Raw genomic sequence first — 17,096 nt, 5'->3', positions numbered from 1 at the left:
GTGGCACATCTAAATTTCTATCCATCTCTCAAGGCCCAGTTCAAACAGCCTATCTTTACCCTCCCAGTCTGTGCTCAGAATGGAGAGAGAGGAACCCTAGCAATCTATCTGACCCTGTGTATCTTGTTCACTTTGTAGTATAACCAGTCTTTTCTATCCCTGTAACATCTTATACTTCTTAAATTCATGAGGTCTCTTTACAACCATTCCGTACTCTCTCTTTTGCAACTTCTGAAGAGTATCACAGGGTGAATTACAATAACTGACTCTGAGACCCTCTGGCACCTTCCTACATGCTCAGGAGAAGATGGGCCTTGGATATCACTTAAACTGTTAACACTGGCGTTTGAGTATTTCGGTGATTTTAGAAGCAGGTATGAATCTAGAAAGTAATATGGCCTTTCATGTTCCCTTGGCTACACAATTTTAGGAGGTAAATAATCCTTTTCAGATCATCATAATTGATCATCCCATCTTGAGTTCTAGAAATTGACTATAATCACTGTCTCCCCATTAACAATATCTGAGGCTAACCCAGAGCGGCTGTCTGGTTTACTACACTCTGAACTCTGAGTGCTGTACCTGGCTTAAACCCCTGACCTGAGGTGGTCCCTTTCATCTTTTCAGCAAATTGTTGGCTTTTAGCTGATTTCCGATTACAGAATATTCGTTAGAGAAGAATGTTTGAAACTGGAAATTCAAGTAGAAAGTATAGGCACATGGGCAAAGAAGAATATAATCTGAGGATGACCCTAGAATACCCGATGTGGCTCCTTGTCAAGCCCCTTCTTACTCCCTCACTTCCTCGCAGGTAGGATGACCAAGCTGCCTGCTTTGCTTAGCACAGTCCTGGTCAACGCTTATCTTCCTGGGAAAATTAACACTGTCCCCCTTCTACTGAGATTGTGTCAATTTGGACAACAGAGCGCATGGTCTCCCTAATTGAGGAGAAAAGGCTGCCCAAGTAAGAATTAGTAGCAGAACTGATACCTTGTCTTAGGCTATTTAAGTCTGGTAGTCAGTTACGGGTGCTGGCAGCTTCCATAGCAGGCTCAGTGACTTTTAGCTGGTTGATGTGAGCCCACCCTTCGGATGCTAAATACAACCTCTCTTATACTCAGGTTTGCGCTTTCTCTATTTCTTACCCAGTGGGTTCCTCTGCCCCAATAGACCTGTAGGGGTGACAGTATTCAGTACTGGAGCTGGGTCTTCTGCCTCTGCACTAAATCCATGTGTTGTTACGAGATGCCGCTAGAACAGTTATACTATGATCCAGTCGTTTGACTGTTAAACTTGAATGACTTGGAAGAAATGCGTGAAAAGAACAAAATTATTACTTAATCTCAACATTATCAAGCAGGCAAGAAGTTCATTATAAGGGATCCCTTCACCTCAGTGTCCTCTAAGTCTCTCAAATGATCACCTTCCTCCTCTGAGGAAAAAGAGGGAAAAAAAACAAATTTTTTTTTTTCTAAGATTCTCCGGGATATTGGCAGTTGAGTGCTAACTGACTCAGATTTATTTTTTAGAGTAAAACACATCAAAATGCAGTTGTACCCCCAGTGGGAATGTAGGGCTCTTGGGTGAGTGACTTCAACTTTAACCCTGCAAATCAACTTTCGTAGTGAAGAAGACGTGTGCCGAGTCTGACTTTGTGTGCAACAATGGTCAGTGTGTTCCCAACCGATGGCAGTGTGATGGGGATCCCGACTGCGAAGATGGTTCTGATGAAAGCCCAGAGCAGTGCCGTGAGTGTGACTTGCTTTGGACTTGAACTTTTCCAAGCTGTTCCGTGTCTCATAGCTCTAAGTATTGTATAATCTAAAACTTGATTAGTTTTCCTTGGCCTCCCTTAAAGTTAGGCCAGTTGACTCCGAGGTCAGTCAAATCATTAACAGCCAATCTTTAAAAACATAAAGAATGTTCTTCCTAGTCTAACAAGACTGACGTTCTCTTGGGTAGCTTCACTATTGAACATTTAAGACTGAAGCCAGAAGATTTCAAGAACTCCTTGACTAGGTGCATAGATTTCAAATGTTTGATGATAATGACTCAGAGTGGATGGCACTCTGGTCCTGGAAGCTAAGTCAAGATGTGAGGGTCCCCCCGTGGGCCAAGCGTAAGCTTTTAGATGCACAGCTTCTCACGTTGTGAAAAAAAATCTGTTACTGAAGGGGTAAGGTGACTAGAAATAGGATGATAGAGCAATTCTTAAGAAACATGTAACGTAAAGTTATTAAAGTAGGGAGCTTACAGCTTGTTCTTAAATAAGAGAAACTTCATAGGTATGCAAATACGTGTGTATCCTCAGGCTGATATTCAGGAAAAAGTCTATGAGATGATAGAGGAAGATGATTTGGGACAGTTAAATTAGAATCATTTGCATGTCCTGGTGAAGAAAGTCTCGGTGTTCCTTTTAAGGCAGTAGAGGCCTGTTAAAGCACTAAAAGTGGAAGTCTAACATGAACAAAGTTTAGGTCTGGAATCAAGCAGAAAGGAAGGGATGTGTGTTCATTTCAGTTTTCCAGGCAAGAAGTAAGGGAAGTTGTATGAGCATTGGCCAAGGGAGGTGAGTTACCATAGGTGAAGACAGGTTCCGTGAAGATTCAGCCCAAGTTTTAGTGGGGGATGACCCCATAAAGTCAAGAATTAGGGGGTGTCCCTACTTTGCAAGATGTCCGTGGAAAAGAGGTTGTGAAGGAGGCCTGTGAAGGAATCCAGGCAAAGGAAGGCTTCATAGGTGATAGAGCATCTGGCTTTTAATGAAGTTGGGATTAGGTTGCCAGTATCTGGGTCTGTCACTTGATACCCAGCAGATAAATAATGGTCAAGGAGCAGGCCAGCCAATGAACATAACCACGCCAAGTGAAACAAAAGCCAGGACTGCGCACACCGCGGAACCTTGACGGAGTAGCACGGTCAAGGCTCTCCGGTGGACTGCCAGGTAGCCTAGGTTGGCATGGCTTCCAAGACATGGAGCTGTCGAAGGATCTGCCCAGGCTTCAGCTAGTAAGTCGAATTTCCCCCGTGTGCCCGGCCACTGAGTTACAGATGCCACCACTTCCAGACAGCACAGGAGCAGCAGCTTTGCACTCACGAGTTTGGAGGCTCTTTTGAGACTGTATATCATCAACAGATATGAGAACATGCCGCATAAGTGAAATCAGCTGTGGCGCCCGTTCCACTCAGTGTATCCCAGTGTCCTGGAGATGTGATGGTGAAAATGATTGTGACAGTGGAGAAGATGAAGAAAACTGTGGTAAGAAGATCAGTGTTGAGTGGCTTATCCCAAAGACCCTTTTGCTCAAAGAAGGGTGGGCATGAAGGTGCAGTTGACTTGCCTTTTAATGACCTCACTCCCTGCTCTACTACTTGTCCTTCTTAAATGCCCTCAAACTCTGAGAGAAGTTCGCATGGTAACTGACCACTGCTTGCTTGGGTGTTTCTTCTAGGCAAATAGAAATAAGAAGGTAAGTCATCCGAGGCACTTCCATGTAGAAGTAGCTCAGTGAAGCCGCAATTTTGTGGACTCTTGTCTCAGCCAGGACAGTAACTCGTGGGCCTTCCTCACTTGGGCTCAATCAAGCTAGAAAGGGACTAGGGCCCCCGAACACATCCTAGGTCGAAAATTGGATCTGCTTAGTGGAATAAACTACTGGAGTCTCACACAAGCATTTCTCAGTCCCCAAACTAGTTTTTCTTTTAACCTTTCCAAAAGTTAAACTGGCACAGAAGTAGGAATTAACATCTTGCTGGCAGATACCCAAAGATAACTCTACCCAACCGGTGGTACCTTTGTCTCCTATCTCACAGTTCCTGCCTGTAAAAGCTAACTCTGTTTCCTAGCCTTTCATGTTTCTGCTCTTGGAAAATATGTAATAAAATGCTCAATGTTAAAGGTGAGGCCCTGGGAAAATCTCTAGGTTAAACAAACATTGCATTGAATGTTCTTTCAAGCTACCGCCCTTTTTATAGGGCCTCCTGAGACTGACAAGCACAGGCCTCTTGATGCAGTAAGTGTACAATGAGCTGACGGTACTTGTAGTCGAAACACCAGTCTTGCGCGTAGAAGTCACCTCCTGAGGTCATTACCACTGCACCTAGTCCAATGAGTTTTGGCATTTAATCCTAGAACTGAGCTTTATGGATTGGTAAGCTGTGGCGCTGCCACGTTTCCCTCTGAAATCCAGACTTTGCTTCCCAAGAGAGTCGTGGTCTCCACCCCAATTACCACCAATTATTGACCTTAATTAATTTGGCAGGAATTTGAGTCAAAGTACAAACTGGCTAGTCTGACTAGCTTATCGTTATTATTGCACCTGGCTGCTAGATTGCGGTTCTAGCCCCAGAAGTGACTTTCTAAAACTTGAAAGTATTGAAGACCTGTTATTCCTGATCCTGGTTGGAAGGACCAAAAGAGAAGGAACCGTGTATGGTGTTATAATACATGGGGGCTACTTTTTGGTGATGGTGTCATAATGCTTATTATGAGTGAATGTTTGCTTATATACCTGATGCATGATAATCTCATCTCATGATATGTGGCCTGGCCTGATGAGCAGTATATCCATTTAAAGATAACTCATGTCTGCCTTCCCCAATGAAGTCTCTTGTGACAGTTTAAGTTATTAATCACTGTCCCTTTAAGATGCATCTCATCTCAAATTAACTTCTAGTCTTCAACTCTTCTCTCCGTCCTACATTTCTCTTCTTATTCAAATGTCCTAGCATCTCTTACATGGTAAGACTGTTTCCTAGTATTCTGGGAACTGCCTATTGATATAATCTGACTTTAGCTTTTAAGTTAGGCAAGAAAGCTTGGATTCATGATCCATGATCTGCATGTTAGATTTTGGGACAAGATGCTTGAAAGGACAGGTCTGGATGCATTTTCAGTGGGGCGTCCTCTCTCTCAATAGGCAATGTAACGTGCAGCCCTGATGAGTTCACTTGCTCCAGTGGCCGCTGCATCTCCAGGAATTTCGTGTGCAATGGCCAGGATGACTGTAGCGACGGCAGCGACGAGCTTGACTGCACCCCACCCACCTGCGGGGCCCACGAGTTCCAGTGCAGCACCTCCTCCTGCATCCCCATCAGCTGGGTGTGCGATGACGACGCAGACTGCTCGGACCAGTCGGATGAGTCCCTCGAGCAGTGCGGCCGCCAGCCAGTGATCCACACCAAGTGCCCAGCCAGCGAGATCCAGTGCGGCTCTGGCGAGTGCATCCACAAGAAGTGGCGATGTGACGGGGATCCTGATTGCAAGGATGGCAGCGACGAGGTCAACTGTCGTAAGTAGCTTTCCTATCAGTGTGGCACGTTCGGTTCTCTCCCACGTGTCAACCAGGGACGCTTTGGCTGGCTTCATCCCCTGCCGTTCCCTCCCGCTGTAGCTTCCCGAACCTGCCAACCTGACCAGTTTGAGTGCGAGGATGGTAGCTGCATCCACAGAAGCAGGCAGTGCAACGGCATCCGAGACTGTGTCGACGGTTCTGATGAAGTCAACTGCAAAAATGGTAAAGGGTCCCTAGGTGTGGGGTGTTAGTCAAAGGACTGCTCTGATCAGACCCACGAATGGAATGTCTCTTCTGTGTTTCTCTTTGTAGTCAATCAGTGCTTGGGCCCCGGGAAATTCAAGTGCAGAAGCGGGGAATGCATAGATATCAGTAAAGTGTGTAACCAGGAGCAGGACTGCAGGGACTGGAGTGATGAGCCCCTGAAAGAATGTCGTAAGTGAAGGGGTTGCTTGAGGACAGATTTGGGAAGGTTAATTAGACCCGGCAGAGCTAATGCGGTTTGGAGCCTGCCTAATGCCTGGGTAAACTACTTTGATGAACTAGGTTCAGTTGTTGGGCTTCAAAGTGAAATTTTATGACTTAGAAGTAGTGACAAAGTAGTTCCTAGTTTCACCCCCTTCAAGGTAACCAATCAGCAATAGAGAAACTTGACTAAATACTGCTTAACTAACTGGTAACATGCCAAGGAGATTGGGTTTACTCTTCCCCCAATACACGCTGAGATGCATATCTATAAGACGGATTATTAGATCTTAGAAAAATCATGGGCTTGACCAGACTATCTAGATAAACAGCCTGGATTTTAAATGTTAATAGGACAAATATCAATTTGAGTGTTGAGTTACTCTACTGCCTTTTGATTTCAGATGTAAATGAATGCTTGGTTAATAATGGCGGATGCTCCCATATCTGCAAAGACCTAGTTATAGGCTACGAATGTGACTGTGCAGCTGGGTTTGAACTGATAGACAGGAAAACCTGTGGAGGTGAGTCGAAGAACAGAGCCCAAGCCCCGGGGGGGATGGGAAAGGTCTGTAGATCTCCGTAGGTTATCTAGGAACAGCAAGACTAACTCTAATTTCCCTCCTAGATATTGACGAATGCCAAAATCCGGGAATCTGCAGTCAAATTTGTATCAACTTAAAAGGCGGTTACAAGTGTGAATGTAGTCGTGGCTATCAAATGGATCTTGCCACTGGCGTGTGCAAGGCAGTAGGTAAATGGACTTGGACTGGTGTTGCTCTGGTACCTTTCTGAGTACGTGATTATGAAAGGTACAGCCAGTGACTACAACAGTCAAACGAAATATAAAATTTAAAAAGTACTTGAGAGCAATGGTACTGAACTCACGGTGCAATATCATAGGTTAAATAGCAAATTGTTGCCCCAGACTCCTGCCTTGGTCAGTTCCTTTTGCATATGGTACCTTGAATATCTACTTACTCTCTGCTTCCAGAACTCGAGTGCGATTCAAATAATTCAAATGCGTAACTTAACATCAGCCGCCCTCTTACTGAATGCTGTGACTCCAGGGCTGTCTTCTTAAACCGTAGGACGTGCTGAAGTGCTTGCAGGTCCCAGGGCATGGGCTTCAGCAAGAGTACTCCTGAGGTGTTCAGCAGTGCCCTCACTTTTTAAGTGCTCCTCTGTTGGGAGGAGGGGACTTGGAAGGATGTTGCCTTCTTACAGCGAAACTAAATTAACCTGACTCCTGTCTTGCAGGCAAAGAGCCAAGTCTGATCTTCACTAATAGACGAGACATCAGGAAGATTGGCTTGGAGAGGAAAGAATATATCCAACTAGTTGAACAGCTAAGAAACACTGTGGCTCTCGATGCTGACATTGCTGCTCAGAAACTATTCTGGGCTGATCTAAGCCAAAAGGCCATCTTCAGGTAACTTTCAGTTCTTGGTGTCTTCACCTAAGTCACTGTCACTGGCCTTTGGGAAGGTTTGGAGGAATTTCTCTTGTGTCTTGCTCCAATCTAGCATCTAACTAGTTGGGAATAATAATTCTAAACACTGATTCTTTATTAAATTACTGTCAGTTCCTCATTAGAAACTAACAATCGCCTATAAAATAAAAGATGGCTACAACTATAAGATTATAACAGACAACATCTTAATTTTTCCAATTTTCCCCCCTTTCTCTCCAGTTAGTTGAGAACTGTGCATAGTTGCCACAAATAGAAATGGTAGTGATAGCTTTTTCTTAACGGCAACTATAGAAACTCGGATGATGGTTACTGAAACAAATAGCTTCACTTAGAAGTGTGGTGTTCTTGCATGTAGAGTACAGAGCAACAACGAGATAACCTACAGTATTGTTTAGAATCAGTATAGCTTCACTTAGAAGTGTGGTGTTCTTGCATGTAGAGTACAGACCAACAATGAGATAACCTACAGTATTGTTTAGAATCAGTATAGCTTCACTTAGAAGTGTGGTGTTCTTGCATGTAGAGTACAGACCAACAACGAGATAACCTACAGTATTGTTTAGGATCAGTAAGCAAAATGGTTACATAATTTGAGTGGTGAGCTGAGCTATGGGGTTCGCTAGAGTTCTTTCCGAACAAAGTTGTTGACCATTTTGTGAGCAGAAAGTCCATTCTCCAGGCTCCGATGGTGTCAAACTCTTAAATTTCTTGTGACCTATTCTGTTTCAGTGCCTCAGTTGATGACAAGGTTGGTAGACATGTTAAAATGATCGACAATGTCTATAATCCTGCAGCCATTGCTGTTGATTGGGTGTACAAGACCATCTACTGGACTGATGCGGCTTCTAAGACTATTTCAGTAGCTACCCTAGATGGAACCAAGAGGAAGTTCCTGTTTAACTCTGACTTGCGAGAGCCTGCCTCCATAGCTGTGGACCCGTTGTCTGGGTTTGTATTCTGTGTTTTTCGTCACGTAGCCTTTCGGATGCTATCTGCATAGGTCAGGAGCTTTCCTCATGCCTAAAGCAGTACTTAAATCCCAAGACTTAGCAGCTCCCCACAACAAAGAATCATCCAGTCCAAGATGTCAGTGGTGCCACGGTTGAGCAACCCGGGAATGGCCTCATCTATACGACAGGCCCTCCCTGAGCAGATGACTGCTGGTTCACATTAGTGGAACAACATTTCTGATTTGAGGTACACCAAAAGCTGTATCTAAACCCTTATGCCCACCCAGCTTCTATGCAAGTGATTTTTTTTGATTGAAGTATAGTTGATTTACAGTGTTGTGTTAATTACTGCTGTACAGCAAAGTGACTCAGTTATACATATATACATTCTTTTTCATATTCTTTTCCATTACGGTTTATCACAGGATATTGAATATAGCTCTCTATGCTATACAGTAGGACCTTGTTGTTTATCCATTCTATGTGTAATAGTTTGCATCTGATAACCCCAAACTCCCAATCTATCCTTCCCTCACCCCCGCTTCCCCTTGGCAACCGCAAGTCTGTTCTCTATGTCTGTGAGTCTGTTTCATAGATAAGTTTGTGTCGCTATGCAAATGATTTTTAATTTCTGTCTGAACACTTTATCAGGTCAGCTCTGGATGATCCAACCTAAGTAGTAGCATGAGTTGTAAGGATTTTGGTAACCACATTACCTCTAGGCTTTCATCTAAATGTGCAAGTTGTCTGAAAGTCCAGTGGAAATAAACAGACGTCTCTAGAAACATTTCACTGAGGACTTCCCCCAAACTGCCCCTAAATAATATAGAAAAGCAGCTGTTAGGAATTTGACTATAAAGAATATGTGGTACATATATACAATGGAATATTACTCAGCCATAAAAAGGAATGAAATAGTGACATTTGCAGAGAAGTGGATGGACCTAGAGACTGTCATACAGAGTGAAGCAAGCCAGAAAGAGAAAAACAAATATCATATAATATTGCTTATATGTGGAATCTAGAAAAATGGTACAGATGAACTATTTGCAAAGCAGAAATAGACACACAGATGTAGAGAACAAACATATGGATACCAAGGGGGGAAAAGGGAGGGGATGAATTGGGAGATTGGGATTGACATATATACACTACTATGTATAAAATAGATTACTAATGAGAACCTACTGTATAGCTCAGGGAACTCTACTCAGTGCTCTGTGGTGACCTAAATGGGAAGGAAATCCAAAAAAGAGGGGATGTATGTATACACATAGCTGACCCGCTTTGTGTTATAGCAGAAACTAACCCAACATTGTAAGGCAACTATACTCCAATAAAAATAATTTTAAAAAAAAAGGAATTTGACTAAGGCTGTAGTAATCACAGTTGGCCCCCATGAAGCCTCACTAGGACACAGTCAGCCCGCCCCTACTGTAAAACTTAACAGATATTCATCTTTTACTCCACTGAAAGAATTGGCCTTTTATACAGGAAATATATAACCTGTGACTTTGGGCTGAAATTTAAATATCAGACTTATATAGTTTAATATAGTTAATAATGAGCTTGTAGATTCAGTGTTAACTTCTGTTTACCCAGAACATAATTTAGACCCTTAAGTGGCACAATTTGTACCCTAGAGTTTTCTGCTCACTCTTTGAAAATGTCTGTCTCAAGCTGCAACTTTATTCCTTCTAAACCACCAAGGCTTATTTCTAATTTAATTCTTCCCAGCTTTGTTTACTGGTCAGACTGGGGTGAACCAGCTAAAATCGAAAAAGCCGGAATGAATGGATTTGACAGACGGGCGCTGGTGACAGCGGACATTCAGTGGCCTAACGGAATTACACTTGGTATGTATGTTCTTCCTTCCTCGACCACGATTCGACTGTCTGCAGAGTTTTAACTCATCTCCATAGTTAATTCTGGACTACAGCAGACAACTCTCATGGTGCCTTCTTTAGCAGGGACTTAGGATGAGAGGAACCGAACAGTACAAGTGGAATGGTGGACTTAACAGATGACATGCTCCATAATTACTAGCTTTTCTATCCATTTGGAGCTAACATGTGACACGCGTTAGGTGAATCTTGGGCCTTGTGAACTCTCATCCTACATACTCCTGGCCTAGGTGCCGCAGCATTTCCTGAATTGCAGACTCATAACAGTTTTCTTCTGGCTCCTAAGGGGAGAGCAACAAAATGCTCACCTCTTTTAATACTTCTATAACGTCACTAACACTTCTTAAGTCAGTTACTTTGACAATCTCAGGTACCCCTTGAGTCCCCCCAAATGAATGCGGGTACAGATTCTGCATGCTGCTTCACAAGGTTGGTGGGACCCTGTTAACAGCCCCTGCTGGAGAAGGAACCGTGAAAGTAGAGTATTGGATTCCTTAGCTATTTTAAATGGAAGCAGGGCAGTACTGACTTCTTATACAGTGACCATTCTTCTCCTACCCAGACCTCATAAAGGGCCGCCTCTATTGGCTGGATTCCAAATTGCACATGTTATCCAGTGTGGACTTGAACGGCCAAGATCGCAGGGTGGTCCTAAAGTCTCTGGAATTCCTAGCTCATCCCCTCGCGCTCACAATATTTGAGGTAAGACGTGTGTCTCACATCTAAGTGTATACCTCTGAGTTACTGTAGCACCTTGGGGAGAAGGAACCGGGGAAGGAGGGAAGGACAGAGGGGCATGACTTGAGAAACTGCGTTCACCTAAAACCTGGGACAAATGACGTACTGATTCCTCATAGCATTTTAAGAAACCTGAACTCGTGCTTCTCTCAGAGTTTTACATCCGATGTCCCAGACCAGCTTTAAATAAACTTGGTCCATTAAATTGCCAGTAAATAATAATGACCTTAGATACTGACTCGTGTTAATCCTACACGTACATACTAAAATGGGGGTTCTGTTTTAGGATCGTGTCTACTGGATAGATGGGGAAAATGAAGCCGTCTACGGCGCCAATAAATTCACTGGATCGGAGCTGGCCACTCTAGTTAACAACCTTAACGATGCCCAAGACATCATCGTCTATCATGCACTTGTACAGCCATCAGGTACTGTGGGGAAGCAGAGCCCCTCGTGGCTACTTTCAGGGTAGCAGCATGACACAGTGCCCCTGGGTATCTGTAGCTCCCTAGCAACCCAGCTTGCTCTACAATGGAACTTTCCCCTCCTGGACCCTCCCTCAAACCTGGTGCTCGGTTTATTTTATTCTGACTTCCCAGTCAAAGAGCTTGAGAACTTCATCTCTTAGCTGCCCTCCCAACCATCAGTGTTCTGTCTTTTATTTCAGTCCCTTCCATATCTCCTTGGCATTCATTCCTTCTTGCTAGGACTGTTGCACTAGCCTCCAAAGTCGCTTTTATGCCACAGCCTTTTCCTCCCTCCCCACTATGGCACGTCGTATATGGAATTGTGTGCTTCCTCAAACACTATGGTCTCCTGCTCAGAATACTTGACTGGTTCTACCCAAATGAAACCCTTAAACCTCCCCATAGCTGGGTTCCTTCTGTGTTGTGGGAGTGAGGCAAAGCCGCAGAGCATGCTTCTCTCCTTCCTCTGAGCCTCAGACTAGCCAGTTTGTAAGCTTTGGACCAATAGTGAGGCCAGGTCCGGTCACCCATCTCCTTTCCCCACCTCTTCCCTCACCACCCATCTGTTTACGGCATAACTCTTGTCCTACTTCCAAGAAGTTTCTGTGGCACTTTGCTGTCCTTAGAGCACGCTGCCTGTACCCTTACATTTATCCTTCACTGGTATTGGTTTAACTTTAGGGTTTGACAGAGTATACGAGTTTAGGCTCCTTGGAGACAAGGAGTCACGTCTTCAGCACCTAGAACCAAAGCTTATGTACAGCAGGCACTGGAAGACCCATTTTAAAGGACTTTTCTTTCTGAACAGGTAAAAACTGGTGCAAAGAAGACATGGAGAATGGAGGATGTGAATACCTCTGCCTGCCAGCCCCACAGATTAATGACCACTCTCCAAAATATACCTGTTCCTGTCCCAATGGCTACAGTCTAGAGGACAATGGCCGAGAATGCCAAAGTAAGGCTTTTTACTTTTCAAACACAAGCAGGACATACAACAGGCATTAGACTAAAACACTAGCTACAGAAACTAGCCTGGATTTTAAGAATTCTGTTTTAACTCACTCTTGGAATAGATTGGAGAACATATCTGCTACTGTTGCATGCCAGGAGTTCACATCACTACTTCAGGACTAACTCATTTCAACATTAGATGAGTCTACAGGTGACTATGCTGATTTATACCAATTACAGCACTGAGCCAGCCAACTTGCAGATAATTAAACAAAGTCTTAACATTTTCCTCCAAAGAGAGAGGCCTGAAATTAGTCTTAAAAAAGGCCTTGGGGGACTTCCCTGGTGGTTCAGTGGTTAAGAATCCGCCTGCCAATGCAGGGGTCATGGGTTCGATCCCTGGTCCGGGAAGATCCCACATGCCACAGAGCAACTAAGCCTGTGTGCCACAACTACTGAGCCTGGGCTCTAGAGCCCACGAGCCACAAGTACTGAGCCCGCATGCCACAACTACTGAAGCCTGCACGCCTAGAGCCCGTGCTCCGCAATAAGAGAAGCCACCGCAGTAAGAAGCCCGCACACCACAATGAAGAGTGGCCCCCACTCACCGCAACTAGAGAGCAGGAAGACCCATCGCAGCCAAAAAAAAAAAAAAGGCCGTGGTTACAGGAAACCTTCTGGCCCCCGTGGGTGACATTATCTTAAACTCCTACTTAAACGAAACGTGCATTTTAGTCTCCTGTTCTTAGCTTTTGATTAACCGGCAAATTAAACCCGCGGGTTGTGAGCGAGGATCTCATATTGTGAGGTTTTTATTAGCGTGATACTGAGTCCCTACGGGGACTAGCTCTGTTTACTGAGAAAGCAGTTATCAGACAATTAGGCAGGAAGACTGGTATGCCTGGTGGTCTGGTTTTGAGAGCATTTCTTGCAGCTTCCAGGAGCCTGGGACTTTGCTTAGAGGGGTCCTTAAGTGAGGCCGTCGGTCCTTTTGAATTGTCTAATTCCAGATGCTTGCGACTCTGCCCGAAGACCCCAGTGTCTCTCTGGTTTTGCTGCTGTTTCCCTTGGTTATGGCACACCCACCCTGCAGCTTGGTTTGGCAGTGGTTTGTCAATTTCCCGCAGCGTTCAAATAACCCATCGCATGGCTTGTCTGGGCTAAACGGCTATAGCCACTCTGGAACCTTGGCATTGACCTGGTTCTTGGTTTTATAATTCAGGTACTGCAACTACTGTGACTTACAGTGAGACAAAAGATACCAACACGACAGAAATGTCACCAACTAGTGGACTAGCTCCTGGAGGTATTGGGTTCCGTTCTGCAAACTGTTCATCTCAGCTAACAGCCACACTCTTTGTACCTACCTGTTCCTTAAATCATTAATGCAGCCTTTAACTACTCGTTCTGCCCCTAATTGGCAACCTATATTTAAACTCCAAAGACTTAGAACCTGCAACCCTTAGCCTGACCTGACTCATTAAGATTTCTCTGGGACAGCTGTTAGTGAAACGGCTATTATAGCATGAGACTCACAAATACTTCTAGACCGGTTATTCTTGGTACACGACTGTAATAGATATTGAACATCAGTGATGGATGCAAAAGGGCATGAGGCTCTCTCTACCAGGTGGTTGAATTTCTAAGTCTGAATTCAGATCCTTCTAAACTGATTCCTTTTATTCCCCTGTAGAGATCAATGTGACCACAGCAGTATCGGAGGTCAGTGTTCCCCCAAAAGGGACTTCTGCTGCCTGGGCCATCCTTCCCCTCTGTAAGTAGATTCCCCACATATCTGGATCCAAGGAACTTCTTAAATACCCGATGGGTATTTCTAGCTCATCTAGAGATACCCTTCCCATGGCCCCTTGTACTGTCATAGCACTCGTGACACTGAATTACCCTTGCTCCCCTCACCAGCCCGGCACACTGATTTCAGAGTCCACAGCCTTCTGTACAGTGGTATCCTTAGCACAGCGACCGGCAGTGATGAATGGTGCTTACTGCTTTCTACTTCAGAGCTGTTCGTCTGGCTTTATCCCCTTTCATAATAAGTCCTTTCCAGTGAAGAGCACTGCTCTGTTCCCCTTCGAAATATGTATAACACTTCATACAGAGGAGCTACACAAATGCTAAAATGATTTCTTGAGGAGTTATAGAACTTGTAGAGGGTAAATTAAAAACAGTTAAGAATTTTCAGACGCTCTAAAGCTATTCTAGGGCGTGTGAATTCTAAAGCACTATGCCAAATGGCCTCTTTATCCTAAATGATGGGATTCCAAGCTTGGCTAACAAACCAGGAGGACCACTTGAAGAGCCCTCCAGAAGCTTCCGCAGTTCGAATTCAGCCAGCCTGGGGAGGGGCCCAGGACTCCACATTTGCCCGGATGGATGTGCTGAGCTGAGCACCAGAGTCTATAGAATAACACAACCTCTGGTCTGAACTTGTTTTAAGCTCCCAGCCCATTTATAGTCTAACTTCTAGTCATCCCAGATTCCTAAAACGTGAAGCTTTTATTAATTAAAAGCTCGGATTATCATGGATTCTTTAGCATGATCTTTTTCGTATGTTTTGAAACTAGACCTTGTTTAGTCACCTTCTAACTTTTTTTCAGTGCTCTTAGCAATGGCAGCAGTAGGTGGCTACTTGATGTGGCGGAACTGGCAACACAAGAACATGAAAAGCATGAACTTTGACAATCCTGTGTACTTGAAGACCACTGAAGAGGACCTGTCAATAGACATTGGTAGACACAGTGCTTCTGTCGGACACACGTACCCAGCAGTAAGTCAGCTTTGTGTCTTTATGTACCATGACTCACAGTAGGACTTTTTGGAAAGGAGACCACAACTCAAGCTATGGCTGCCTGGGCTAGAAAGAGCCATTAGAATCATGGAGCCACCAAATACTTCATCTACTACCTGGAGATTAGACAGTCTAGGCTGTTAGAACTTAAGTCAGTCAGTTGACAAGTATCTGCCCCAAACAGAATGACAAGTCAATTAAGGACATCACTATACAATTTGAGATATTTTGGGTTATAGAAACTACATGTAAACATTAGCATGTATCTAGGAGCCAAGTATCTCCTTTCTGAACTGTTCCATCAGTTGCCTGCTGGATACTTAAAAGTAAATTAGCATATCATAGATAGGGGGGTTGACTTAAAGTCAGTGTATTGAGGAAGATTCATTTAGCCAAAATGACCAGATACCTGCAAACGACCTCTTACACCTCGTGGAGCTAGCTTCCCTTTCAACAGTAGAGTCAGTCACTTGTTCTTCAGTTGAAACTCACGTGGAGTATATGGCCTTCACTTACAGAACTCTGAACAGAACAAGTGCTGAGCACTCCCTCAAGCTCTGGTGAAACAAGAGTGTGGTCAGTTCACGGCACACGTGTGTCTTTTCACATTTTTCTCCAGGTGCTAAAATCATTAAGTAGAACAGGCAGAATTAGTCACACTGTTTTCTCTCTCTGCCAAGTAGCTAGAGTTGAATTCAAGTTAAAATGCATTAGTGATGCAACTCGATACTGTCTGGGATCTGGCTTCCCTTCTGTGCACCTTTGGTCTCTGGATGACCAACGCAAAAGCAAGGTTCATTTTAGAGACTGAAGTTGCTACCACCAGTGAGGGAATCACCAGACACATTCCGTGCTTTTTCTCTTCCACAGATATCCGTTGTAAGCACAGACGATGATCTAGCTTGACTTCTGAGACAAGTTGTGACCTCTGAGGTCTAAACCAGTAATAACCCACTTCGGAATGGTAACCGAGCCAGCAGCTGAAGCCTCTTTCTTCCTCCAGTTGGGAAGAACATCGAAATATCTTTGCGTGGATCAAGCTTGTATACTTAACCATTTTTATATTACTTGTGTAAATATTCCTGTCCACATTCTACTTCAGCTTTGGATGTGGTTACCAAAAGTATCTGTAACCCTTGAATTTCTAGACAGTATTGCCACCTCTGGCCAAATATGCACTTTCCCTAGAAAGCCATATTCCAGCAATGAAACCTGTGCTATAGAGTATACCACCTGTACATACATTGTATAGGCCATCTGTAAATATCCCAGAGAACAATCACTATTCTTAAGCACTTTGAAAATATTTCTATGTAAATTATTGTAAACTTTTTCAATGGTTGGGACAATGGCAATAGGATAAAACGGGTTACTAAGATGAAATCGCCAAAAAATTTGTAAACTAATTTTGTACGTATGAATGAAATCTTTGACCTCAGTGGAGGTTTGCAAAGACTAAGTATTCAGACTACTGTACATTTTTTTTTCCAAGTGCTAAAAATATTAAACCAAGCAGCTTAACCATGGTTTGTGCCTATTCCTCTAGGATGAACGTCTATAAACAAGCTGAGTATCAGGTATTCTAACTAAATATTTGAGCTATAGATCTTGATATTGTATTATATAAGGAAGCCTACAATTTGACTTGTTTCTCTTACAATCAAGTGCTAAAAGGATGAGGTACCACTTGATACTTGCCTCCCCAAATATTTATTTTGTAAAAGAAGCTAGCTTAACCTGCACCTGGAACTCTTCTTCTTTGAGGAAAGTTCCTATTCTCATTCATTTGTTGCCTGATCCAGAAACATATGCCAAGATTTCTGTCAATTCTGCTTCTCTGTACTTAAGTCTCTGTTTTACATGTCCTATCATTATATAGTGTTCAAGGGCAAGTGCCTTGCAAAGCATGGGTAAGGACTTCCTCCTTTTACACGCCTAGACAGTCAACCCTGAGGAGAGCTAGGGAGGTAACAAGCAGAAATGCCATTCCTGAACAGTCTAAAGCAGTGGTTCTCAGTGGACGTAAGGTTAGCATCTGCATCACCTG

At 43.8% G+C, this 17,096-nt stretch overlaps 1 protein-coding gene across 7 annotated transcripts in view; it reads left to right on the top strand.

Annotated features, from left to right (window-relative positions):
* The window catches only part of VLDLR (very low density lipoprotein receptor), a 32,046-nt gene extending 15,471 nt beyond the window's left edge, over positions 1-16,575 (top strand). The window contains exons 3-19 of one of the 7 annotated variants that reach the window (XM_022573588.3): positions 1,626-1,748; positions 3,137-3,259; positions 4,920-5,291; positions 5,394-5,516; positions 5,607-5,729; positions 6,164-6,283; positions 6,388-6,513; positions 7,020-7,191; positions 7,963-8,181; positions 9,921-10,039; positions 10,650-10,789; positions 11,112-11,253; positions 12,101-12,247; positions 13,466-13,549; positions 13,937-14,017; positions 14,859-15,028; positions 15,920-16,575. In XM_022573588.3, the coding sequence (XP_022429296.1) occupies positions 1,626-1,748; positions 3,137-3,259; positions 4,920-5,291; positions 5,394-5,516; positions 5,607-5,729; positions 6,164-6,283; positions 6,388-6,513; positions 7,020-7,191; positions 7,963-8,181; positions 9,921-10,039; positions 10,650-10,789; positions 11,112-11,253; positions 12,101-12,247; positions 13,466-13,549; positions 13,937-14,017; positions 14,859-15,028; positions 15,920-15,955 (2,420 nt within the window). In that variant the 3' untranslated portion in view covers positions 15,956-16,575. The remainder of the gene's footprint in view (positions 1-1,625; positions 1,749-3,136; positions 3,260-4,919; positions 5,292-5,393; positions 5,517-5,606; positions 5,730-6,163; positions 6,284-6,387; positions 6,514-7,019; positions 7,192-7,962; positions 8,182-9,920; positions 10,040-10,649; positions 10,790-11,111; positions 11,254-12,100; positions 12,248-13,465; positions 13,550-13,936; positions 14,018-14,858; positions 15,029-15,919) is intronic. The other 6 variants (XM_089913254.1, XM_022573590.3, XM_022573589.3 and 3 more) reach the window with 6 other exon arrangements.
* The last annotated feature ends 521 nt before the right edge of the window (positions 16,576-17,096 follow it).

The sequence above is a fragment of the Delphinapterus leucas genome, chromosome 6 (genome assembly GCF_059928025.1).
Source record: "Delphinapterus leucas isolate spDelLeu-1000000601 "Yukka" chromosome 6, BTC_Dleu_Yukka2, whole genome shotgun sequence".
In the NCBI taxonomy this organism is placed as follows: Eukaryota; Metazoa; Chordata; class Mammalia; order Artiodactyla; family Monodontidae; genus Delphinapterus; species Delphinapterus leucas.
The sequence above is the reverse complement of the archived record's forward strand: the minus strand, read 5'-3'. Positions and strand labels throughout refer to the sequence as shown.